Genomic DNA, 27,096 nt, shown 5'->3' with positions numbered 1-27,096 from the left:
GTTCCCGATGGTGGGGGAGTCCAGAACCAGGGGTCATAGTCTAAGGATATGAGGTAAACCTTTCAGGACTGAGTTGAGGGGAAATTTCTTCACCCAGAGAGTGGTGAGCCTGTGGAATTCGCTACCACAGAAAGCAGTTGAGGGTAAAACGTTGCATGTTTTCAAGAAGGGGTTATGTATAGCTCTTGGTTCCCAAGGGATCAAAGGGGATGGGGCAAAAACGGGAACAGGCTACTGGGTTGGATGATCAGTCATGATCATAATGAATGGCGGAGCAGGCACGAAGGGCCGAATGGCCTACTCCTGTTCCTATTTTCTATGTTGCTATGTAAGTACTGCGGGGACGCTGCACTGTCAGTGGCTAGTACTGAGCGAGCACAACATTGTCGGTGGGTCAGTGCTGAGGGAGCACTGCACTGTTGAAGGGTCAGTGCAGAGGGATTGCTCACTGTCGGTGGGTCAGTGCTGAGGGAGCACTGCACTGTTGGAGGGTCAGTGCTGAGGGAGCACTGCACTGTTGGAGGGTCAGTACTGAGGGAGCACTGCACTGTTGGAGGGTCAGTACTGAGGGATTGCTCACTGTTGGAGGGTCAATACTGAGGGAGCACTGCACTGTTGGAGGGTCAGTACTGAGGGATTGCTCACTGTTGGAGGGTCAGGGCTGAGGGAGCACTGCACTGTCGGTGGGTCAGTGCTGAGGGAGCACTGCACTGTTGGAGGGTCAGTACTGAGGGATTGCTCACTGTCGGAGGGTCAGTACTGAGGGATTGCTCACTGTTGGAGGGTCAATACTGAGGGAGCACTGCACTGTTGGAGGGTCAGTACTGAGGGATTGCTCACTGTTGGAGGGTCAGGGCTGAGGGAGCACTGCACTGTCGGTGGGTCAGTGCTGAGGGAGCACTGCACTGTTGGAGGGTCAGTACTGAGGGATTGCTCACTGTCGGAGGGTCAGTACTGAGGGATTGCTCACTGTCGGAGGGTCAGTGCTGAGGGAGCACTGCACTGTCGGTGGGTCAGTGCTGAGGGAGCACTGCACTGTTGGAGGGTCAGTACTGAGGGAGCACTGCACTGTTGGAGGGTCAGTACTGAGGGATTGCTCACTGTTGGAGGGTCAGTACTGAGGGAGCACTGCACTGTTGGAGGGTCAGTACTGAGGGGGCACTGCACTGTTGGTGGGTCAGTACTGAGGGATTGCTCACTGTTGGAGGGTCAGTGCTGAGGGAGCACTGCACTGTCGGTGGGTCAGTGCTGAGGGAGCACTGTACTGTTGGAGGGTCAGGACTGAGGGATTGCTCACTGTCGGAGGGTCAGTACTGAGGGATTGCTCACTGTCGGAGGGTCAGTGCTGAGGGAGCACTGCACTGTCGGTGGGTCAGTGCTGAGGGAGCACTGCACTGTTGGAGGGTCAGTACTGAGGGAGCACTGCACTGTTGGAGGGTCAGTACTGAGGGATTGCTCACTGTTGGAGGGTCAGTACTGAGGGAGCACTGCACTGTTGGAGAGTCAGTACTGAGGGATTGCTCACTGTTGGAGGGTCAGTGTTGAGGGAGCACTGCACTGTCGGTGGGTCAGTGCTGAGGGAGCACTGCACTGTCGGTGGGTCAGTGCTGAGGGAGCACTGCACTGTTGGAGGGTCAGTACTGAGGGATTGCTCACTGTCGGAGGGTCAGTAATCAGTGGGTGCCACACTGTCAGATGGTCAACACTGAGGGAGAGTCTCACTCACGGAGGGTCAGTACTGAGGGAGAGTTGCGCTGTCAGATGGTAAGTACTGTGGGAGCATCACACTGTCAGAGGGTCAGTAAGGAGGGAGCGCCGCATTGTTGGTACTCCGTACTGAGGGAGCACTGCACATTCGGAAGGTCAGTACTGAGGTAATGCTGCACTGTTGGAGGGTCAGTACTGAGGGAACGATTCACTGTCGGAGAGTCAGTACTGAGGCACTGCCTCACTGTCAGATGGTCAGTACTGAGGGACTTCTGTAATGGTGGGTGGTCAGTACTGAGGGAGGGCAGAACTGTCGAAGAGTCAGCACAGAGGGAGTGCTGCAATGTCGGAGGATCAGTACTGAGGGAACGCCGCACTTTCAGAAGGTCAGTGCTGAGGGAGTGCAGCACTGTCGAAGAGTCAGTACTGAGGGAGCACTGCACTGTCAGAGGGTCAGTACTGAGGGAGTGCTGCACTGTCAGAGGGTCAGTACTGAAGTTTTTCCTCACTGTTGCTGTTGCCTTCTAAGGTGATGAGGCTTCAGATCGAGGCTGGCCTTCACTCTCAGCTGGTGTAAAAGATCCTCTGTTCACTACTGTAGAAAGAGACAGGAGGATATCTCTTTGGTGTCCTGGAGCAAATCTCTCAACCAACACCTAGACAGAGATTATCTGGTCTTTACAACAGTGCCTGTTTGTGTCATCTGTTCGTCAGGAAAATGGCAATATTGACAAAACATTAAATAAGTCATTTCATTGACTGTAATATGTTTTGAATTTGAAGGTCTGTGGTTGTGAAAATCACATTTTAAATTCAATTGCATTAATTCTCACATTACCCCTCTCCATTTGTTGCAGCTTCTGCAGGAATATTGTTCCCTGCACTCTTGCTGATTGCAGTGGGTGGAATATCTTTATTGATAACCAATATACAGGTAAGATAACATAGTGTCTGATCGAGCAAGTAACAGAATGAGGGAGCGCTGCACTGTTGGAGGGTCAGTACTGAGGGAGTGCTGCACTGCCAGAGGGTCAGTACTGAGGGAGTGCTGCACTGTCAGAGGGTCGATACTGAGGGAGTGCTGCACTGTTGGAGGGTCAGTACTGAGGGTGTGCCGCACTGTCAGAGGGTCAGTACTGAGGGAGTGCCGCACTGTCAGAGGGTCAGTACTGAGGGAGTGCCGCACTGTCAGAGGGTCAGTACTGAGTGAGTGCTGAGCCATTGGAAGGTCAGTACTGAGGGAGCACCGCACTGTCAGAGGGTCAGTAATGACGGAGCGCTGTACTGTCAGAGGGTCAGTACTGAGGGAATGCTGCGCTGTCGGAGGATCAGTACTCGGGGGGTCGGTGCACTCTCGGAGGGTTAGTACTGAGGGAGTGCTGCAAGGACGGAGATTCAGTTCTGAGAGAGTGCTGCACTGACGGATGGTCGGTACTGAGGGACTGCTGCACTGCCGGAGGGTCAGTATTGAGGGAGAGCTGGACTGTTGGAGGGTCAGTACTGAAGGAGTGCTACACTGTCGGTGGGTTAGTACTGAGGGAGTGCCGCACTGTTAGAGGGCCAGTACTGAGGGAGTGCTGCACTGTCGTAGGGTCAGTGCTGAGGGAGTGCCGCACAGTCGGAGGGTCAGTACTGAGGGAGTGCTGCACTGTCGTAGGGTCAGTACTGAGGGAGTGCCGCACAGTCGGCGGGTCAGTACTGAGGGAGTGCTGCACTGTCGTAGGGTCAGTGCTGAGGGAGTGCCGCACAGTCGGAGGGTCAGTGCTGAGGGAGTGCCGCACTGTCGGATTGTCAGTACTGAGGGAGTGCTGCATTGCCGGAGGTTTAGTAATGGGGAACTGCTTTACTGTCAGGGTTACTCTCTTTTGGATGAGATATATCTGAGGCCCCCATCTGCCTTCCCAGGTGGCGTTAAAAGATCCTACAGCCATAACTGGAAAAGTGTGGGGGCTGGGTTCACTTTCTGACTCATCTTTTGAAGCCAATATTGATTCTTCAACGAGGATCTGTGAAACCGATGATTTAGTCATGGATCTAATTGTTGATTCAGGGAACTTGCTTTCTCTTTTCCAACATTGCTAAAGTGACAACACTTCAAATATACTTCGCTGGGTTTGAAATGTTTTGTGTTGTCCTGAGATTGGAAAAGTTGCTGGGAGTAATGGGAGTTCTTGATTTGTAATCTCAGTTTATTGTGGAACTCCTCTGTGTGATGGACATGTGTTTCAACTTTGGTCATTGGGATTTCTTGGGGAAATAGTCATGAGTAGGAGATGTTCGTTGAAAGCAATTTAAGGGACACCAACAAATTATAACTGATTTTAGCTGTTGTTATTCTGTTCAGGTGTGATGTCTGTAACTGTACATGCGTTCGTATCACCTGTAAGCATGAAGCTCACGTTCCAGTCAGAATGAAGGGTGTGTGTTTTCATTTACTGGTCCAACACAGAAAGGTCACAAGGTGGAGCCTGGACCTTTCTTGCAATGTGGATGTGTGGATCTCTGTGTCACACCAGGTGTGATATCAGGCTGACTCAGAACAGGCTCGATTGGAGGCTGGGCCTTTCCTGCTATGTCTGTGAGTCTCGGTAATCCACCAGCTGCTCATGAACTTGCTACCAAAGCACGAGGCCGCGATTGGTTCCTGGGCCTTTCCTTCTGTGTGGGACTCAGTCAGACACCACATTTGAGATCAGGCTAACTCAGCACTACGACGGGATTGAATCATGGGCATTTCCTGCTGTTTTTGTGGGTGTCTCAGTACCACTCCACATTGACGATGATAACTCAATGCAGGCTGGGATTGGAGCCTGGGCCTTTCTTGCTGTGTCTGCGGGTCTCAGTATCACAGTGGGTGTGATAGCAGGCTAATAGCACTAGGCCAGGATCGAAGCCTTGGCCTTTCCTGCTGTGTGTGTGTCTCAGCGCCACACCAAATGTGAGATCAGTCTAACTCAGAGCTAGGCCGTATTTTGATCCTGAGCCTTTCCTGATGTTTCTGTGGGGCTCAGGAGCACCCTGCTTTCATCATGCTAACTCAGCACTAATCCGGAACTGGTGTCTGAGCCTTTCCTGTTCTGTGCGCCCCAACGATTGACGAAGTAGCTTCATGTGCTTTTACACATCCACAGTGCAGCACTGTTGTTGTTACATCCAGAATTGGCTCAAATTGGATCCTTAATTGGTTTGGAGACTAGGATAATGGTTGACAGGTGTTTGTGAAACTGGAAGGCTGTTACTAATGGAGCTCTGTAGAGTTCAGTACTCAGTCCATGACTCTCACCATATTGAAAACAGCATTTGGATGTCGTCCAGAATGGATGAGGAACTTCAGTTAATGTGGATAGATTGGAGAAGTTGGGGATGTTCTCCTTGGAGCCGAGAAGGTTAAGAGGTGATTTGATCGAAGTGTTCAAAATCATGAGGGGCTCTGGACAGAGTCGATAGAGAGAAACTGTTCCCATTGGTGGAAGTAAAGAGAACCTGAGGACTCTGAGTTAAGGTGATTGGCAACAGAAGCAACCGCAACATGAAGGAAAACCTTTTTACGCAGCGAGTGGTTAGGATCCGGAATGCACTGCCTGAGAGGGTGGATCATCTGTGCTAGTGGCTGGTGAAAGAACAGCGGCCCGTCCGTGCAGGCCACGTGTCGCAGAGCTGCCGCAATCTTCTGCGCAGCGGCTCATTTCAATAGCTGGGCCGGGCCGTCCCAGCCAATCATGATTAGAGGGCGGGCTTTCCGTCCCTGGCAATGGCCTCAGCTGCCTGTGTGCCAGGAGGTAATGCATTACTCAACGGCTGTCAGTCCAACCAGCAGATTTAAATATTGAAAGATAAATTTCATCAAAATAAATAAATGCATCTCTTATGCCCCTCTCCCAATAACAATTAAATTACTAATTTTCCCTCCCCCCCACCCCCCAAAAAAAAAACACCTTTACAATCTGAACTTCTCCCCAACCACCAAACTACACACACCTCCTCCTCCCCTCGCAACCAGTGTCGAACCTCGTTTACCCGGATGGGGTTCCGAAAACCCGAGAGTACTGGACATTGGGCTGAAGATTGTAGCGGGACATCAGATGGTGATGTGTATATCAATAATTCATTCACTTAAAATGATCTAAATTTTCAAATTGGGGTCCTGTCGCTGAGAGGCTGTGATGGGGGGGTGCCAAAGGGCCTCGGCACCGCTGGTAATATCACCCCTCCCCTCCCCCGGGCGTCGGGATGCGTGGTGGCCCTCTCCTGAAGACATCTTTAGGCTGACCCCCCCTCCACGGAACCCGATTCCTGGGGGAGAATGAAGTCCAGCCCAGATTATGATCGAGGCAGATTCTATCATGGTTTTCAAAAGAGAATTTGATAATTATCTGAACAGAAACAAAATGCAGGTCTGTATAAAAAAAGGCAGGGGAGTGGGGCTGGGTGAGTTGCTCTTGCAGAGAGCCAGTGCAGACACGATGGGCCGAATGGCCGTCTTCTGTGCTGTAACCATTCTGTGATTCTAACAATTTTATCAGGACTGGGCTACGGACCAGGTGTCGGTTGGTAGAATTCGATAGGGACGTTAAAGGAAAGGCAAAAGACAGCGGGTACTGGAAATCTGAAGTAAAAACAGGAAGTGCTGGAAATACTCAACAGGCCTGGCAGCGTCTGTGCAGAGAGAAACAGAGTCAACGCTACAGGAATGTGGCTGTGTAATTCTTTCCTGACCAGCACAGACACGATAGGCTGAATGGCCTCCCTCTGTGTTGAAAATGTTCGATGATTCCATGATTCTATGTTCTGATCCGCAGGTTGGAAACTTATTTGGAACTAAACGGTCCACAGTTATCACCCTGTACAATGGTGCCGTTGGTTCCTCATCAGCCGTGTTTCTGCTGGTTAAGGTGAGTGGCGAAAGTGGATTCAAGAGTAATTTTCAAAAGGAAAGTGTGGCATGGCTGGGATTAAGAGACAGCACAGACACAATGGGACAAATGGCCTCCTCTGGGTGATATCATGTTCAGAATCTTAAGCAGAAGAAACAAACTGACTCCCAAAGACACAGATTGTGGGTAGATGATTCGAGTCATCTTATAAAGCAACACAGACTGGCCGAGTTCATCCCGGAGGTGAAAGGTTAACGTCTGACCTACTGACCTCAGCCACGGACACCACATTAGAGGGGGAAGTCCTTTAGCCCCTGTTTCCTGAGGGGGGTGTGGAGAATGTGAGAGGTAGAAGAGGGAGACCCTTGGGTTTGGAGCCAGAAGACCCGAAAGGGTGCCAGCGGGCGAAAGGGAGAAAGGGAGAAAGAGAGAGAGAGAGAGAGAGGGAATGGAGAGGGAGAAAGGGAGGCACAGGGTGAGAGAGGGGTGAGGAGAGAGGGAGCACAGCAGTAGCAATTGAGATACTGGGAGAGAGGGGGCAGAGAGAGGGAGAAAGGCAGAGACAGGGGGAGAGAGGGGACAGACGGAGCAGAGAGGGAGAAAGGGAGAGACAAGAAGGGAGAGGAGAGCAAAGGAGTTTAGGGAAGTTAGGGAGGCAGAATGGGAGAAAGAGGAGAGAGAGAGCAGAAAGAGAGGGAGAAAGGTAGAAAGAGAGCGGGATAAAAGTGAGAGAGACAGTAAGAATCAGAGAATGAGAGAGAGAGGACAGAGGACACAGAGAGGGAGAGAGGGAGCACAGAGGGATAGATGGATTAAGGGAGCAACAGAAAGGGAGAGGGGAAGAGAGAGGGAGTAGAGGTAGAGAGGAGGAAAGGGAAAGACAGGGTGAAAGTGAGTGCAGAGAGAGAGAAAGGAAGGGAGAGAGATAAATTGAGGGAGCAGAGAGGGTGAGAGGGAGAAAGGGTCAGAAAGGGAGAGAGAGTGGAGGGAGGAGAGAGAGGTAGAAAAGGGACACAGGGACAGAGTGGATAATGGGATTAGAATGGGTGAAAGGGAGACCGACAATGAGAGATGAGATAGAGGGAGCAGGGCAAGGGAGCGGAGAGATAGGCAGGTAAAAGGGAGGGATAGGGAGAGAGACATAAGAGAGGGATCAGAGAGACAGGGAGCAGAGGAAGAGAGAGGGAAAAAGGGAGAGTGTCAGGGAGAGAGGGAGCAGGAGAGATAAATAGGTCAAGAGAGAGGAGAGAGAGAGAGAGCAGAGAAGGAGAAAGGGAGGGCCAGAAAGAGAGAGGAGAGACAGAGGGGGAGAGTGAAGGAGAAAGATCAAGAGTGGGAGCAGAGAGAGAGTGAGAGGGACAAAGGGAGGAGCAGGGAGAGGGAGGACAGATAGGGAGCACTGAGAGAGAAGGGGAAATGAGAGAGACAGGGAAGGGGGGAGAGGGTATCAGAGAAAAGGGGAAAGAATGGAGTGAGTCTAGAGAGAGGGTTAGAGGGAGAAAAGGAGTGATAGGCAGAGAGTGTGGAGAACGAGGGTACATGGAGGGAGAGAGAATGAGGAGAAAGGGAGAGATGCAGGGAGAAAGAGAGAGCATAGAGGAAGCAGAGAGAGTGTGTGTGTGTCACTGTGTGGGGTAAGGGGGAAGAGGGAGAGATAGGTTTGATTACAGAGGGAGCAAAAAGCAAAGAGTGAAGGAGACAAGTGGAAAGATGGGGTGAGGGTGTCACTGTGGGACAAGTGAGGGGGCAGGGGGGAGGGCGTGAACTGGAGAGCAAGGGGAGGGAGAGAGACAGGTGGAAGAGAGAGAGAGAGAAAAAGAGGAGACATACGGGAGAGAGACAGGGTGCACCGAGAGAGGGAGAAAGGGAGAAACATGGAAATAGAGGGCAGATACAGGGTGTTACTGGGGGAAAAGAGAGTGTGGTGCACTGGGAGAGAAGGAGAAGAGAGAGAGGAGGAAAGGGAGAAACAGTGTGAGAGTGGGGAGAGAGGGGGGAGAGAGAGGTGGGAGAGAGGGGGCACCACTGGAGGGGAAAAGGGAGAGGGTGCACCGAGAGGGAGCAGAGAGAGAGGGAGAAAGGGCGAAACAGAGAGAGAGAGAGGGGAGATAGAGGAGAGACAGAGGGAGAAAGTAAGAGAAGGTAGGTAAGAGAGTGCAAGAGAGGTAAGAACTAAGAAAGTGGGTGCAACGAGATAGACAGCTGAGGGAGAGTGAGCACAGGGGATTGAGAGGATGGGGTTGGGGGTACTGAGAGGCAGGAAAGATGAGTGCGGAGGAGAGAGGTGTTGCGGGTGGAGAGAGTGCATGGGTGCAAGGAGAGAGATGGGAAAGAGAGAGTGTGGGTAGAGAGACAGAGAGTGGAGGGTGCAGGGTGAGTGTTGCAGAGTGCGCTGATAGAAGGAGGAGGGTGCGAGGGGGACAGAGCAAAGGGGAATGTGAGGAGGGATGTGGTCAGATGAGAGCGACTAATAACATCCACCTCTTGTTTTATTCGGGCCCCAACCCCACTCCCTGTAGATTTTGTACGAGGCTGGCTTGTCCCTGATGTCCATGTTCCTCTTCATCAGCAGTCTCAGCTCCATCCAGATCCTTCGCACAATCTTCCTACTTCCCCGGACACACATTCCCTACCCTCTACCGGAGGGGTACACCTATGGGTAAGGAGGAGAGAAGGGAGTTACAGGCTGGAATCTAATGGAGGGGTTCGTTGGGGTTTATCTATGGAATAAATGATACCCAAGAGTAAGTTACAGACTGGAATCTAATCGAGTGGTTTGAGGGGTCAGTATATGGAATAACAGATAACTGCCAGTGAGTTACAGACTGGAATCTAATCGAGGGGTTCGTGGGGTTTATATATAGAATAACAGATACCCGGGAGTGAGTTACAGACTGGAATCTAATCGAGGGGTTCGTGGGGTTTATATATAGAATAACAGATACCTGCCAGTGAGTTACAGACTGGAATCTAATCGAGGGGTTCGGGGGGTTTATATATAGAATAACAGATACCCGGGAGTGAGTTACAGACTGGAATCTAATCGAGGGGTTCGTGGGGTTTATATATAGAATAACAGATACCTGCCAGTGAGTTACAGACTGGAATCTAATCGAGGGGTTCGGGGGGTTTATATATGGAATAACAGATACCCGGGAGTAAGGTACAGACTGGAATCTAATCGAGGGGTTCGTGGGGTTTATATATAGAATAACAGATACCTGCCAGTGAGTTACAGACTGGAATCTAATCGAGGGGTTCGGGGGGTTTACATATAGAATAACAGATACCCGGGAGTGAGTTACAGACTGGAATCTAATCGAGGGGTTCGGGGGGTTTATATATGGAATAACAGATACCTGCCAGTGAGTTACAGACTGGAATCTAATCGAGGGGTTCGGGGGGTTTACATATAGAATAACAGATACCCGGGAGTAAGTTACAGACTGGAATCTAAACGAGGGGTTCGGGGGGTTTATACATAGAATAACAGATACCCGGGAGTAAGTTACAGACTGGAATCTAAACGAGGGGTTCGGGGGGTTTATATATAGAATAACAGATACACGGGAGTAAGTTACAGACTGGAATCTAATCGAGGGGTTCGGGGGGTTTATATATAGAATAGCAGATACCCGGGAGTGAGTTACAGACTGGAATCTAATCGAAGAGTTCGGGGGGTTTATATATAGAATAACAGATACCCGGGAGTAAGTTACAGACTGGAATCTAATAGAGGGGTTCGAGGGGTTTATATATAGAATAACAGATACCCGGGAGTGAGTTACAGACTGGAATCTAATCGAGCAGTTTGGGGGGCTTTATATATAGATTAACAGATACCCGGGAGTAAGTTACAGACTGGAATACAATCGAGGGGTTCGGGGGGTTTATATATAGAATAACAGATACACGGGAGTGAGTTACAGACTGGAATCTAATCGAGGGGTTCGGGGGGTTTATATATAGAAAAACAGATACCCGGGTGTGAGTTACAGACTGGAATCTAATCGAGGGCTTCGGGGGGTTTATATATAGAATAACAGATACCCGGGAGTGAGTTACAGACTGGAATCTAATTGAGGGGTTCAGGTGGTTTATATATAGAATAACAGATACCCGGGAGTGAGTTACAGACTGGAATCTAATCGAGGGGTTCGGGGGGTTTATATATAGAATAACAGATACCCAGGAGTAAGTTACAGCCTGGAATCCAATCGAGGGGTTCAGGGGGTTTATATATAGAATAACAGATACCTGGAGGTGTGTTACAGACTGGAATCAAATCGAGGGGTTTGGGGGGTTTATATATAGAATAACAGATACCCGGGAGTGAGTTACAGACTGGAATATAATCAAAGAGTTCGGGGGGTTTATATCTAGAATAACAGATACCCGGCAGTAAGTTACAGACTGGAATCCAATCGAGGAGTTCGGGGGGTTTATATACAGAATAACAGATACCCGGGAGTAAGTTACAGCCTGGAATCCAATCGAGGGGTTCGGGGGGTTTATATATAGAATAACAGGTACCTGAGATCGAGTTACAGATTGGATTCCAATCGAGGGGTTCGGGGGGCTAATATATAGGATAACAGATACCCGGGAGTGAGTTAAAGTCTGGAATCCAATCGAGGGGTTCGGGGGGTTTATATATAGAATAACAGATACCTGGGAGTGAGTTACAGACTGGAATCTAATAGAGGGCTTCGGGGGGTTTACATGTCGAATAACAGATACCCAGGAGTGAGTTGCAGACTGGAATACAATCGAGGGCTTCGGGGGGTTTATACATAGAATAACAGATACACGGGAGTGATTTACAGACTGGAATCTAATCGAGGGGTTAGGGTGGTTTATATATAGAATAACAGATACCCGGGAGTGATTTGCAGACTGGAATCTAATCGAGGGGTTCGAGGGGTTTATATATAGAATAACAGATACCCGGGAGTAAGTTACAGACTGGAATCTAATCGAGGGGTTCGAGGGGTTTATATATAGAATAACAGATACCCGGGAGTAAGTTACAGACTGGAATCTAATCGAGCGGTTCGGGGGGTTTATATATAGAATAACAGATACCCGGGAGTGAGTTACAGACTGGAATCTAATCGAGGAGTTCGGGGGGTTTATATATACAATAACAGATTCACCGGAGTGATTTACAGACTGGAATCCAATCGAGGGGTTCGGCGGGTTTATATATAGAATAACAGATACCCGGGAGTGATTTACAGACTGGAATCCAATCGAGGGGTTCGGGGGGTGTAGATATAGAATAACAGATACCCGGGAGTGAGTTACAGACTGGAATCTAATCGAGGGGTTCGGGGCATTTATATATAGAATAACAGATACCCGGGAGTGAGTTACAGACTGGAATCTAATCGAGGGGTTCGGGGGGTTTATATATAGAATAACAGATACCTGGGAGTGAGTTACAGACTGGAATCTAATCGAGGGGTTCGGGGGGTTTATATATAGAATAACATATACCCGGGAGTGAGTTACAGACTGGAATCTAATCGAGGGTTTCGGGGGGTTTATATACAGAATAACAGATACCCGGGAGTAAGTTACAGCCTGGAATCCAATCGAGGGGTTCAGGGGGTTTATATATAGAATAACAGATATCTGGGAGTGTGTTACAGACTGGAATCCAATCGAGGGGTTTGGGGGGTTTATATATAGAATAACAGATACCCGGAAGTGAGTTACGGACTGGAATCTAATCGAGGGGTTTGGGGGGTTTATATATAGAATAACAGATACCCGGGAGTAAGTTACAGACTGGAATCTAATAGAGGGGTTCGAGGGGTTTATATATAGAATAACAGATACCCGGGAGTGAGTTACAGACTGGAATCTAATCGAGCAGTTTGGGGGGCTTTATATATAGATTAACAGATACCCGGGAGTAAGTTACAGACTGGAATACAATCGAGGGGTTCGGGGGGTTTATATATAGAATAACAGATACACGGGAGTGAGTTACAGACTGGAATACAATCGAGGGCTTCGGGGGGTTTATATATAGAATAACAGATACCCGGGAGTGAGTTACAGACTGGAATCTAATTGAGGGGTTCGGGTGGTTTATATATAGAATAACACATACCCGGGAGTGAGTTACAGACTGGAATCTAATCGAGGGCTTCGGGGGGTTTATATATAGAATAACAGATACCCGGGAGTGAGTTACAGACTGGAATCTAATTGAGGGGTTCGGGTGGTTTATATATAGAATAACACATACCCGGGAGTGAGTTACAGACTGGAATCTAATCGAGGGGTTCGGGGGGTTTATATGTAGAATAACAGATACCCAGGAGTAAGTTACAGCCTGGAATCCAATCGAGGGGTTCAGGGGGTTTATATATAGAATAACAGATACCTGGAGGTGTGTTACAGACTGGAATCCAATCGAGGGGTTTGGGGGGTTTATATATAGAATAACAGATACCCGGGAGTGAGTTACAGACTGGAATATAATCAAAGAGTTCGGGGGGTTTATATATAGAATAACAGATACCCGGCAGTAAGTTACAGACTGGAATCCAATCGAGGAGTTCGGGGGGTTTATATACAGAATAACAGATACCCGGGAGTAAGTTACAGCCTGGAATCCAATCGAGGAGTTCGAGGGGTTTATATACAGAATAACAGATACACGGGAGTGAGTTAAAGTCTGGAATCCAATCGAGGGGTTCGGGGGGTTTATATATAGAATAACAGATACCTGGGAGTGAGTTACAGACTGGAATCTAATCGAGGGCTTCGGGGGGTTTACATGTCGAATAACAGATACCCAGGAGTGAGTTGCAGACTGGAATACAATCGAGGGCTTCGGGGGGTTTATACATAGAATAACAGATACACGGGAGTGATTTACAGACTGGAATCTAATCGAGGGGTTAGGGTGGTTTATATATAGAATAACAGATACCCGGGAGTGATTTGCAGACTGGAATCTAATCGAGGGGTTCGAGGGGTTTATATATAGAATAACAGATACCCGGGAGTAAGTTACAGACTGGAATCTAATCGAGGGGTTCGAGGGGTTTATATATAGAATAACAGATACCCGGGAGTAAGTTACAGACTGGAATCTAATCGAGCGGTTCGGGGGGTTTATATATAGAATAACAGATACCCGGGAGTGAGTTACAGACTGGAATCTAATCGAGGAGTTCGGGGGGTTTATATATAGAATAACAGATTCACGGGAGTGATTTACAGACTGGAATCCAATCGAGGGGTTCGGCGGGTTTATATATAGAATAACAGATACCCGGGAGTGATTTACAGACTGGAATCCAATCGAGGGGTTCGGGGGGTGTAGATATTGAATAACAGATACCCGGGAGTGAGTTACAGACTGGAATCTAATCGAGGGGTTCGGGGCATTTATATATAGAATAACAGATACCCGGGAGTGAGTTACAGACTGGAATCTAATCGAGGGGTTCGGGGGGTTTATATATAGAATAACAGATACCTGGGAGTGAGTTACAGACTGGAATCTAATCGAGGGGTTCGGGGGGTTTATATATAGAATAACATATACCCGGGAGTGAGTTACAGACTGGAATCTAATCGAGGGTTTCGGGGGGTTTATATACAGAATAACAGATACCCGGGAGTAAGTTACAGCCTGGAATCCAATCGAGGGGTTCAGGGGGTTTATATATAGAATAACAGATACCTGGGAGTGTGTTACAGACTGGAATCCAATCGAGGGGTTTGGGGGGTTTATATATAGAATAACAGATACCCGGAAGTGAGTTACAGACTGGAATCCAATCGAGGAGTTCGGGGGGTTTATATATAGAATAACAGATACACGGGAGTAAGTTACAGCATGGAATCCAATCGAGGGGTTCGGGGGGTTTATATATAGAATAACAGGTACCTGAGATCGAGTTACAGATTGGATTCCAATCGAGGGGTTTGGGGGGTTTATATATAGAATAACATATACCCGGGAGTGAGTTACAGACTGGAATCTAATCGAGGGTTTCGGGGGGTTTATATACAGAATAACAGATACACGGGAGTGAGTTAAAGTCTGGAATCCAATCGAGGGGTTCGGGGGGTTTATATATAGAATAACAGATACCCGGGAGTGAGTTACAGACTGGAATCTAATCGAGGGCTTCGGGGGGTTTACATGTAGAATAACAGATACCCAGGAGTGAGTTGCAGACTGGAATCTAATCGAGGGCTTCGGGGGGTTTATATATAGAATAACAGATACCCGGGAGTGAGTTACAGACTGGAATCTAATCGAGGGGTTCGGGGGGTTTATATATAGAATAACAGATACACGGGAGTGATTTACAGACTGGAATCTAATCGAGGGGTTAGGGTGGTTTATATATAGAATAACAGATACCCGGGAGTGAGTTACAGACTGGAATCTAATCGAAGATTTCGGGGGGTTTATATATAGATTAACAGATACCCGGGAGTAAGTTACAGACTGGAATCTAATCGGGGGGTTCGAGGGGTTTATATATAGAATAACAGATACCCGGGAGTAAGTTACAGACTGGAATCTAATCGAGCGGTTCGGGGGGTTTATATATAGAATAACAGATACCCGGGAGTGAGTTACAGACTGGAATCTAATCGAGGAGATCGGGGGGTTTATATATAGAATAACAGATACCCGGGAGTGATTTACAGACTGGAATCCAATCGAGGGGTTCGGGGGGTTTATATATAGAATAACAGATACCCGGGAGTGAGTTACAGACTTGAATCTAATCGAAGATTTCGGGGGGTTTATATATAGATTAACAGATACCCAGGAGTGAGTTACAGACTGGAATCTAATCGAGGGCTTCGGGGGGTTTATATATGGAATAACAGATACCCGGGAGTGAGTTACAGACTGGAATCTAATCGAGGGATTCCGGGGGTTTATATATAGAATAACAGATACACGGGAGTGATTTACAGACTGGAATCTAATCGAGGGGTTAGGGTGGTTTATATATAGAATAACAGATACCCGGGAGTGAGTTACAGACTGGAATCTAATCGAAGATTTCGGGGGGTTTATATATAGATTAACAGATACCCGGGAGTAAGTTATAGACTGGAATCTAATCGAGGGGTTCGAGGGGTTTATATATAGAATAACAGATACCCGGGAGTAAGTTACAGACTGGAATCTAATCGAGCGGTTCGGGGGGTTTATATATAGAATAACAGATACCCGGGAGTGAGTTACAGACTGGAATCTAATCGAGGAGTTCGGGGGGTTTATATTTAGAATAACAGATACCCGGGAGTGATTTACAGACTGGAATCCAATTGAGGGGTTCGGGGGGTTTATATATAGAATAACAGATACCCGGGAGTGAGTTACAGACTGGAATCTAATCGAGGGGTTCGGGGGGTTTATATATAGAATAACAGATACCTGGGAGTGAGTTACAGACTGGAATATAATCGAGGGGTTCGGGGGGTTTATATATAGAATAACAGATTCACGGGAGTGAGTTACAGACTGGAATCTAATCGAGGGGTTCGGGGGGTGTATATATAGAATAACAGATACCCGGGAGTCAGTTACAGCCTGGAATCTAATCGAGGGGTTCGAGGGGTTTATATATAGAATAACAGATACCCGGGAGTGAGTTACAGACTGGAATCTAATCGAGGGGTTCGAAGGGTTTATATATAGAATAACAGATACCCGGGAGTAAGTTGCAGACTGGAATCCAATCGAGGGGTTTGGGGGGTTTATATATAGAATAACAGAGACCCGGGAGTGAGTTACAGACTGGAATCGAATCAAAGAGTTCGGGGGGTTTATGTATAGAATAACAGATACCCGGGAGTAATTTACAGACTGGAATCCAATCGAGGAGTTCGGGGGGTATATATATAGAATAACAGATACCCGGGTGTAAGTTACAGCCTGGAATCGAATCGAGGGGTTCGGGGGGTTTATATATAGAATAACAGATACACGGGAGTGAGTTAAAGTCTGGAATCCAATCGAGGGGTTCGGGGGGTTTATATATAGAATAACAGATACCCGGGAGTGAGTTACAGACTGGAATCTAATCGAGGGCTTCGGGGGGATTATATGCAGAAAAGAGATACCCAGGAGTGAGTTACAGACTGAAATCTAATCGAGGGGTTTGGGGGGTTTATATATAGAATAACAGATACCCGGGAGTGAGTTACAGACTGGAATCTAATCGAGCTCTTCGGGGGGTTATATAAAGAATAACAGATACCCGGGAGTAAGGTACAGACTGGAATCTAATCGAGGGGTTCGGGGGGTTTATATATAGAATAATAGATACCCGGGAGTGAGTTACAGACTGGAATCCAATCGAGGGGTCCGGGGGGTTCATATATAGAATAACAGATTCACGGGAGTGAGTTACAGACTGGAATCTAATCGAGGTCTTCGGGGGGTTTATATATAGAATAACAGATACCCGGGAGTGAGTTACAGACTGGAATCTAATCGAGGGGTTCGGGGGGTTTATACATGGAATAATAGATACCCGGTGGGAAGTTACAGACTGAAATCTAATCGAGGGGTTCGGGGGGTTTATATATCGAATAACAGATACCTGGGAGTGAGTTACAGACTGGAATCTAATCGAGGTCTTCGGGGGGTTTATATATAGAATAACAGATACCCGGGAGTGAGTTACAGACTGGAATCTAATCGAGGGGTTCGGGGGGTTTAGATATAGAATAACAGATACCCGGGAGTGACTTACAGACTGGAATCCAATCGAGGGGTTCGGGGGTTTTATATATAGAATAACAGATACCCGGGAGTGAGTTCCAGAATGGAATCTAATCGAGGGGTTCGGGGGGTTTATATATAGAATTACAGATACCCGGGAGTAAGTTACTGACTGCAATCTAATCGAGGAGTTCGGGGGGTTTATATATAGAATAACAGATACCCGGGAGTGAGTTACAGACTGGAATCTAATCGAGGGGTTCGAGGGGTTTATATATAGAATAACAGATACCCGGGAGTAAGTTACTGACTGGAATCTAATCGAGGAGTTCGGGCGGTTTATATATCGAATAACAGATACCCGGGAGTAAGTTACAGACTGGAATCCAATCGAGGGGTTTGTGGGGTTTATATATAGAATAACAGATACCCGGGAGTGAGTTACAGACTGGAATATAATCAAAGAGTTCGAGGGGTTTATATATAGAATAACAGATACTCGGCAGTAAGTTACAGACTGGAATCAAATCGAGGGGTTCGGGGGTTTTATGAAGAGAATAACAGATACCTGGGAAAGAGTTACAGACTGGAATCTACTCGAGGGGTTCGGGGGGCTTATATATAGAATTACAGATACCCGGGAGTGAGTTACAGACTGGAATCTACTCGAGCGGTTCGGGGGGTTTATCTCGAGAATAACAGATACCCGGGAATGAGTTAAAGACTGGAATCTAATCGAGGGGTTCGGGGGGTTTATATGTAGAATAACAGATACCCGGGAGTGAGTTGCAGACTGGAATCTAATCGAGGGGATCGGGGGGTTTATATATAGAATAACAGATACCCGGAAGTGAGTTACAGACTGGAATCCAATCGAGGGGTTCGGGGGGTTTATATATAGAATAACAGATTCACGGAAGTGAGTTACAGACTGGAATCTAATCGAGGGGTTCGGGGGGTTTATATATAAAATAACAGATTCACGGGAGTGAGTTACAGACTGGAATCTAATCAAAGCGTTCGGTGGGTTTATATATAGAATAACAGATACCCGGGAGTGAGTTACAGACTTGAATCTAATCGAGGGCTTCGGGGGGTTTATATATAGAATAACAGATACCCGGGAGTGAGTTACAGACTGGAATCTAATCGAGGGCTTCAGGGGATTTATATATGGAATAACAGATACCCAGGAATGAGTAACAGTCCAGATTCTGAAGGAATTAGATAGACGTCACATGAAGATTATTGCAGACCATTTTAATCTCTCGAAACTATCTCTTTTTTTCTGTATTGGGCATGCCCCATCCGTCATGGTGGTGTGAGGGTATTGGGCATGCCCCATTCGTCAAGTTGGATGGAGGGTATTGGGTATGCCCCATCCGTCATGGTGGACGGAGGGTATTGGGCATTCCACATCCGTCATGGTGGTGGGAGGGTATTGGGCATGCCCCATCCGTCATGGTGGTGGGAGGGTATTGGGCATGCCCCATCCGTCATGGTGGTGTGAGGGTATTGGGCATGCCCCATCCGTCATGGTGGTGTGAGGGTATTGGGCATGCACATTCCGTCATGGTGGTGTGAGGGTATTGGGCATGCCCCATCCGTCATGGTGGACGGAGGGTCTTGAGCATGCCCCACCCGTCATGGTGGTGGGAGGGTATTGGGCATGCCCCATCCGTCATGGTGGACGGAGGGTATTGGGCATGCCCCATCTGTCATGGTGGTGTGAGGGTATTGGGCATGCCCCATCTGTCATGGTGGACGGAGGGTATTGGGCATGCCCCATCCGTCATGGTGGTGGGAGGGTATTGGGCATGCCCCATCCGTCATGGTGGTGGGAGGGTATTGGGCATGCCCCATCCGTCATGGTGGTGTGAGGGTATTGGGCATGCCCCATGTGTCATGGTGGTGTGAGGGTATTGGGCATGCCCCATCCGTCATGGTGGTGTGAGGGTATTGGGCATGCCCCATCCATCGTGGTGGTGTGAGGGTATTGGGCATTCCCCCATCCATTATGGTGGTGTGAGGGTATTGGGCATGCCCCATCCATCATGGTGGTGTGAGGGTATTGGGCATGCCCCATCTGTCATGGTGGACGGAGGGTATTGGGCATGCCCCATCCATCATGGTGGTGTGAGGGTATTGGGCATGCCCCATGTGTCATGGTGGACGGAGGGTATTGTGCGTGCCCCATCCGTCATGGTGGACGGAGGATATTGGGCATGCCCCATCCGTCATGGTGGTGGGAGGGTATTGGGCATGCCCCATCCGTCATGATGGTGTGAGGTTATTGGGCATGCCCCATCCGTCATGGTGGACGGAGGGTATTGGGCATGCCCCATCCGTCATGGTGGTGTGAGGGTATTGGGCATGCCCCATCCGTCATGGTGGACGGAGGATATTGGGCATGCCCCATCCGTCATGGTGGTGTGAGGGTATTGGGCATGCCCCATCCATCATGGTGGTGTGAGGGTATTGGGCATGCCCCATCCGTCATGGTGGTGGGAGGGTATTGGGCATGCCCCATCCGTCATGGTGGTGGGAGGGTATTGGGCATGCCCCACCCGTCATGGTGGTGGGAGGGTATTGGGCATGCCCCATCCGTCATGGTGGTGTGAGGGTATTGGGCATGCCCCATCCATCATGGTGTCGGGAGGTTATTGGGCATGCCCCATCTGGTACCTTCGCACACCATTTTGACAGCCATTCCAACTCCCAAGCCCATCCCTTAGGGGCTGTTAAAATTCAGTCCTTTGTGCAAAATACCTCATCAGATCTCCCCGTGTACCCTTTGTTCTAAGAAAACAATTTGTGCCAAATGTTCCAATTGAGTGAGGTCCTTTCTGAGTAAATATTGCCTTCTTTGGACAGGGTCAGTTGTGAGAAGATTGCATTGGAAGCGTTCTCCCTTGAGGACGTAACTGCGAGCCAGAGGCAGTCACACCATGGAGGAGATGCGACGGAGGGAGAGGAAGAATTGAGACGGGCAAAGATGGAAGGAGATCGGGGAGAGAGACTGGAAATGGCAGAGGGAAACAGGGACGAGGAACAGGAAGGAACAGAGATGAGTGATGGTGTGAATCCCCAGCCCAATGGGACAGAAGGTGAGAGTATTTTCCCCCTGCCCTTCCTCTTCCCTCCCCATCTCTCCCCCGCTTCTGTCTTCATATCCCCTCCCTCACCTGTCTAATCCCCCCACTCCCTCACCTGTACCCTTTCCCTCTTTACCCTCCTCTATCACCTCCCCACTTTCCCTTACCCACTTCCCTTCTTTCGCTACCTTTTTGCCATCTCTGCTTCCCCTTTCTGTAAGTACCCTCTTTACCCTTTGCCACTTCCTCATTTTCCTTCTGCCCTTCCCTTCCCTCTTCCCTGCCCTCATTTCTCCTTTTATTCTCTAACCTTTCGCTTTTCCTCCGACCCTTCCCTCTCTCCCCTTCTCCCCACACACTTATCCTTTCTCCTTCCAATTTTTTAAACTTCTCTTTCCCAATTGCCCCTTTCCCTTCACTCTCATCCCTGCAATTGCCTTCTCTTTCTTCCTCCACTACTCCCATCTCTTTTCCATGCAGGATCCATGGCCATCTGAATACAGACGGAGTTCAAATCAAGGAGGTGATTGCTTTGCTTTTACGTCAAAGTGAAATCGTTTCCAGTGGCAGGAGGGTCGGTGACCAGGGACACACAGATTTAAGATAATCAGTAAAAGAGCCAGAGGAGGACTTGAGGTGACATTTTTCTTATATAGCGAGTTTTTGTGATCTGGAATCTGCCTGAAAGGGTGGTGGAAACAGATTCAATTGGAACATTCAAAAGAGAATTGTAGAAATAGCTCAAGGGGGAAATAAACAATTGCAGGGCTCGTGGGGAAGAAGGGGGGTTAATTAGACACAATGCTTCAAAGAGTTGGCACATGCAGGACGGACCGAATGGCCTCCTCCTGTAATTTATAGAAGGCTATAAAGGGGCAAGAATTTCCTGTCGACCACTCTGGTTGAAATTGTTCAGTGAAGTGTCCATGTACCACAATACTTTTCTTGGCCAGTTCCTGCTCCATGTAACTCTGTGTTTCTTCTCCCCTCCCAACTAGACTCAGAAAACATTGAGGAGGAGATTCCCTCCTTCAGGAGCTGCATCTTCTCCAAGATCTTCCTCACCCACCTGCTCTGGTTCTCTGTCATGCTGCTCCGTCACTACCTCTTCATTGGCACGCTGAACCCTATGCTTAACCTGCTTGCCAGCGGTGACTCTGAACAAGGTAAGGGGGCAGAGGGAAGATACTGGTTATGAATGGGGATGGGGCAGAAGAAGGGAGACAGGTAGTGGAAAGGGAGAGAGGGGGTGAAAAGGGGAGTGTGTGAGGGGAGAAGAGAGAGAGGAGATAGAGCTATGGAGGGAGAGAGAGCGGATGAGACAGAGGGGCAGACAGAGAGAGTGAGAGGAGAGATAGATAGAGGGGGACAGAGGGAGAGAGATTGAGGTAGACAAATAAGAAGGTGAGGAAAGAGGAAAGCATTGAAGCATTTGAAGAGTGTAGACATCTTGATAGTCATGGGTGATTCGACTACAAATGTTGGCATGGAAATGGGATAAGAACTTATAGACTGGGAACAGAGAACAGCAGAGCTTAACACCTGCTACAGATCTGTGAGAAAAAAACTACTTGGTCATTGTTACAGCCATGTAATAGGGGTGGAGAGGGGTATGGGTGGGTCCCACTGTTCACCACCCAACTGACTTCAAAAAGTGTTTTTGTTACTACGTTTTTAACCCCTTTGTCTTTTAATTTACAAATAAACAGACAGTGACAGGTTTAAATCCAAAGATTAACTATTTATTGAGCGATATTCATTCCCGAAATGTTTGCAACCACATCTGCACAGACATTTGTTTGTGGACATACTTACACACATAGAAGAATAGATAGGTAGAGAGGAAAAATGTTAGGTGGTTTGAAGTGAGGTAGGTGTTTGCAGGTTCACAGTAAACCTGTTGAATATTCTTGGAGGTCAATTTGCCTTTTAAAATTGCAGGTCTGTCTTGTTTGTAGATTTATCTGGTGGTTGATACTTCAGACTGGAGATGGGGATCACTTTCCGTTCCCACTGCACAAGTTGAAGTGCAGAAATCACAGCAGGGCCACTTATTTGGTTTTTGCTGAATCTCTCTCTGCTCTCGGTTGGGCAAGCTTTTAGGATATTTGTTCTGATAGCCCCCTCTCTCCAGAGAGCTACATTTCAAGGTCAAAAGTCACTCACATGTTGCCTCTGTTGGGAGATGCAGAAACCCCCTCCCTGTGATGACCACAAAGGCCCAGTGTGTGGCTACTTCACATCTTCTTTGTTTCAGAAGAACCCATTGAATTCAAAAATGTATTTTGATGGTTTCAGGATGGGCCTAATTGACACTTCAGAGTTTGGAATGTGTCCTTTCATTCTTAATTGACAGTGGGACAGTTTGAATATACTAATTTTTCATAACACTTCAGTTTGGGTTCTGTATTTTCAATTGCACTTCAAGTGACCACGGCGGTCATCCTGAATACACTCTGCAGACAACACCCAAGTAGACTGCATATCTGGAAGAGACCAGGAGATGTTCAGAGAAATAAAATAGATTTTCTGATGATCAATGAAACATGCAAGAACAACATCAAGAATACCTTCACTTACCCAGGTGCAGACATCAGTTCAGATGAATGCCTGTTTGTAATGAAGATGAAGATTAGGCTTAAAATCCCAAACAGTGGTCCCATGAAAGATGAAGCCAACCTAATTAGACCAAGGGAGGAAGATTTGATGTAGCATACTGGGTGGAATGGGTTCTTCTGAAACAAAGAAGATGTGAAATAGCCACATACTGGGTCATTGTTGGTTATCACAGGGAGGGCGTGTCTGTATCTCCCAACAGAGGCAACATGTGAGTGACTTTTGACCTTGAAATTTCACTCTCTGGAGAGAGAGGGAAATTAGTACAGACATCTGTCTAGCCGAGAGCGGAGAGAGATTCACCAAAAACCAAATAAGGGGCCCTGCTGTGATTTCTGCATTTCAACTTGTGCAGCAGAGAGCTGGAAGTGAACCCCGTCTCCAGATTGAAGTATCAACCACCAGAGAAATGTACAACAACACAGGCCTGCAACTTTAAAAGGCGCATTGATCTCCAAGAAAGTTATTAACAAGTATGAAGCTTTACTTAAGGAAGGGACAGTGCAAGATCTTAGTTAGGAGGAAACAATAGAAAGAAAGGTTTAAATAGAGCATTAAACACATAGCAACTGAGATGGTCTCTAAGAAAGATCAGGAAAAATTGGGAGTGGCTGACTGATGAAGTACTAGATATGATAGAGAAAAGGAGGCAGAGTACGGACAATAAAGAAGAATATGATAAAATAGAATTACAGAGAAGTAAACACATGTTGGGTGGCCAAGAAAACGTGGTAATGAAGACGTTTGCAATGAAATAGAAGGACTGGAGAAAAGGCAAAATATGAGAGAATTGCATGAGAATGTCAAAACACTGACATACAAGAAGAAAATAGTCAAAATCCCCATGGACTCCAATACTCCAATCCATACTGTGAATTCTATCCCAATCCACTCCAATATCCAATTCCAATTCCGTCCAAGACCCAAATCTCAAATTCACCTGGAGACCAATAGCCCAATCCACACTGAGACTCCTATTCCAATCCACACGGAGACAGTAAAAGCTTCTTTAGGTATGCAGAAAGGAAATGATTAACAGGGTCAAATGGGGGTCCATTACAGGCAGATACAAGAGTTTTTATGATGGAGAATCTGGAAATGGCAGAGAAATGAAACAATATTGTGTACAGATTTAGTCTCATCATCTAAACAATTACTTTGTGTCTGCCTTCACGGAGGAAGATATAGAAAATCTCCCAGAAATACGAGGGAACCAACGGACTTGGGAAAATGAGGAACTGAAAGAAATTAGTATTAATAAAGATGTATATCTTGAAAAATTAACTGGATTGAAGGTTGATTAAATCTCCTGGACAAAATGAACTATATCCCAGAATGTTGATGGAGGTGGCTATAGAGATAATGGATGCATTGATGGTTATATTTCAACATTCTATAGATTCAGGAAAGGTTTCTGTAAACTGAAAAGAAGCAAATCTCACCCCAATATTGAAGAAAGGAAGAAGAAAGGAAACTGAACTACAGACCGGTTAGTTTGACATCAATAGTAGGGAAAATGTTAGAATCTATTATAAAGGATGTGATGACTAGACAGTTATTAAAACACTGATGTGATTGTGCAGAATCAAAATGGATTTAGGAAAGGGAAATCATGCTTGACAAACCTGTTGGAGTATTTTGAGGATGCTCCTTGTAGCATAGATAAAGGAGAGCCAGTGAATGTGGTGTATTTGGATTTTCAGAAGGCTTTTGATAAAGTCCCATGTAAGAGATGAGTAAACAAAATTAGAATTCATGGGATTGGGGGTAATATACTGGTATGGATTGAGAATTGGTTAACATACAGAATACAGGCAGTAGGAATAAATGGATCATTCTCAGGATGGCAGAGGGGGTACCGCAAGAATCTGTGCTGGGGCTACAGCTCTTCATAATCTATATAAATGATTTGGATAAGGGAACCAATTGTAATATTTCCAAATTTGTTGGTGACACAATACTAAGAATGTAAGTTGTGAGGAAGATGAAAGGACAATAAAACAATAACAAGGCAGATGGAATATAATGTAAATAAGTGTGAAGTTATCCACTTTGGTAGAAAAACAGAAAGAGAGAGTATTTATTAAATGGCGAGTGGTTGGGAAGTGTGGATCTCCAAAGAGACCTTGGGTGTCCTTGTTTACGAGTCACTAAAAGCTAGCATGCAGGTGCAGCAAGCTATTAGGAAGGCTAATGGAATGTTGGCCTTCATCGCAAGGGGTTTTGAGTACAGCAGAAAAGAAGTCTTGCTGCAATTGTATAGTCTCGATGAGATCCTGGAATATTGTGTACAGATTTGGTCTAAGGAAGGATATACATTGCCATAGATGGAGTGCAATGGAGGTTCACCAGACTAATCCCTAGGATGTCAGAATTGTCTTCTGAGGAGAAACTGAGGAAACTGGGCCTGTATTCTCTCGAGTTTCGAAGAATGAGATGTGATCTCATTGAAAAGTTTCAAAATTCTTACAGGCATAACAGCGTTCACAGGAGGTTTCCCATGGCTGGCGAGTTTGGAACCAAGGGATTATAGTCTCAGAATAAGGGTTAGGCCATTTAAGATTAAGACAAGGAGGAATTTCTTCATTCAGAGGCTGGTGAATCTATGGAATTCTGTACCCCAGAGGACTGTGGAAGTTCAATCATTGAGCATGTTCAAGACAGAAATCGCTAGATATCTGGATACTATTGACATCAAAGGACCTGAGGTTGCTGCAGGAAAGTGACATTGAGGTAGATGATAAGGCATTTTCTGATTGAATGGTGGAGTAGTCTCGGCAGGCTGGATGGACTACACCTGCTCCTATGTTTCTACAATCCACACCAATATCTGTATCTCAATCTGCACTGAGTCCCATATCCCAATCCGCACTGAGACCAGTATCACATTCCACATTGAGACAGGTATATCAATCCACCATGAGGCATGTACCCCAATCCACCCCGAGACTCGTATCCCAATCCGCACCGAGAACTGTATCCCAATTCATACCGAGGCACGTATCCCAATGCACACTGAGACCATATCCCAGTACACCCCAAGACCCATATCCCTATACACACTGAGACCCAGACCTGAACCTGCACTGAGACTCATATCACAATGCACACCAAAACCCTATTCCAATCCACCCTAAGATCCGTACCTGAATCCATACTGAGCCCTGTATTCCAATGCACACCAACATTCGAATCTGAAATTCCATTTCAGGAAAAGCTTCACATCTAAGTGAGGACTAATGCAGCAAACCGCTGTTTGAATTGATCTCTTTCACTGTTTTTATGATTTTGTCTGCTATTGTGTGTGTCTCTCTTTGTCTCCCTATCTTTCTTTCTGCATATAACTTTGACTTTCTCCCTCAGTCAGCAGGATCACAAATGCCTTCGCCTTCATACAGCTGTTTGCCATTTTCTGTGCTCCCTGGAATGGGCTACTCATGGACTGGCAAAAACGCAGAAACAAACCAGCAGACGTTGTCTCAGGTAATCCAGGTGTGATTAGTCAGCTCCCTCCCTGTCTGGTTATCTGAGTGTAAACACTCAGCTCAGTGCTGTTTGGAAAGGAGTTCCAGGATTTTGAACCAGCAAACATAAAGCCACAGTGATATAGTTCCAAGTCAGGATGGTGTGTGCTTGGAGGGGAACTTGCAGGTGGTGGTGTTCCCATGCATTTGCTGCCCTTGTACATCTAGTTGGTTGAGGTTGTGGGTTTGGAAGGTGTTGTCTAAGGATCCTTGGTGTGTTGCTGCGGTGCATCTTGTAGACGGTACACACTGCTGCCACTGTGCGTCGGAGGTGGAGGGAGTGAATGTTGTGGATGTGGTGCCTATAAAGCGGGCTGCTTTCTCCTAGATGATGTCGAGATTCCTGAGTGTTGTTGGAGCTGCACCTATCCAGGCAAGTGGAGAGTATTTCATCACTCGCCTGACCTGTGCCTTGGAGATGGTGGACATGCTTTCGGGAGTCAGGAGGTGAGTTACGCGCTGCAGGATTCCCAGCCTCAAGATAGTCATTCCCTGGCACTTGTGTGGCGTGAATGTTACTTACCACTTATCAGCCCAAGCCTGGATATTGTCCA

At 47.2% G+C, this 27,096-nt stretch overlaps 1 protein-coding gene across 1 annotated transcript in view; it reads left to right on the top strand.

Moving 5' to 3' along the window:
- Positions 1 to 27,096, top strand: part of LOC137385227 (equilibrative nucleobase transporter 1-like) — a 73,865-nt gene that overhangs the window by 39,377 nt on the left and 7,392 nt on the right. Inside the window, exons 4-9 of the mRNA XM_068060213.1 lie at positions 2,565 to 2,641; positions 6,507 to 6,599; positions 9,101 to 9,240; positions 20,182 to 20,414; positions 21,401 to 21,568; positions 26,382 to 26,534. Coding sequence (XP_067916314.1) covers positions 2,565 to 2,641; positions 6,507 to 6,599; positions 9,101 to 9,240; positions 20,182 to 20,414; positions 21,401 to 21,568; positions 26,382 to 26,534 — 864 coding nt within the window. The remainder of the gene's footprint in view (positions 1 to 2,564; positions 2,642 to 6,506; positions 6,600 to 9,100; positions 9,241 to 20,181; positions 20,415 to 21,400; positions 21,569 to 26,381; positions 26,535 to 27,096) is intronic.

The sequence above is a fragment of the Heterodontus francisci genome, chromosome 28 (assembly GCF_036365525.1).
Source record: "Heterodontus francisci isolate sHetFra1 chromosome 28, sHetFra1.hap1, whole genome shotgun sequence".
Lineage (NCBI taxonomy): Eukaryota > Metazoa > Chordata > Chondrichthyes > Heterodontiformes > Heterodontidae > Heterodontus > Heterodontus francisci.
Note: the sequence above shows the minus strand (reverse complement) of the source record. Positions and strands in the feature narration are given on the sequence as shown.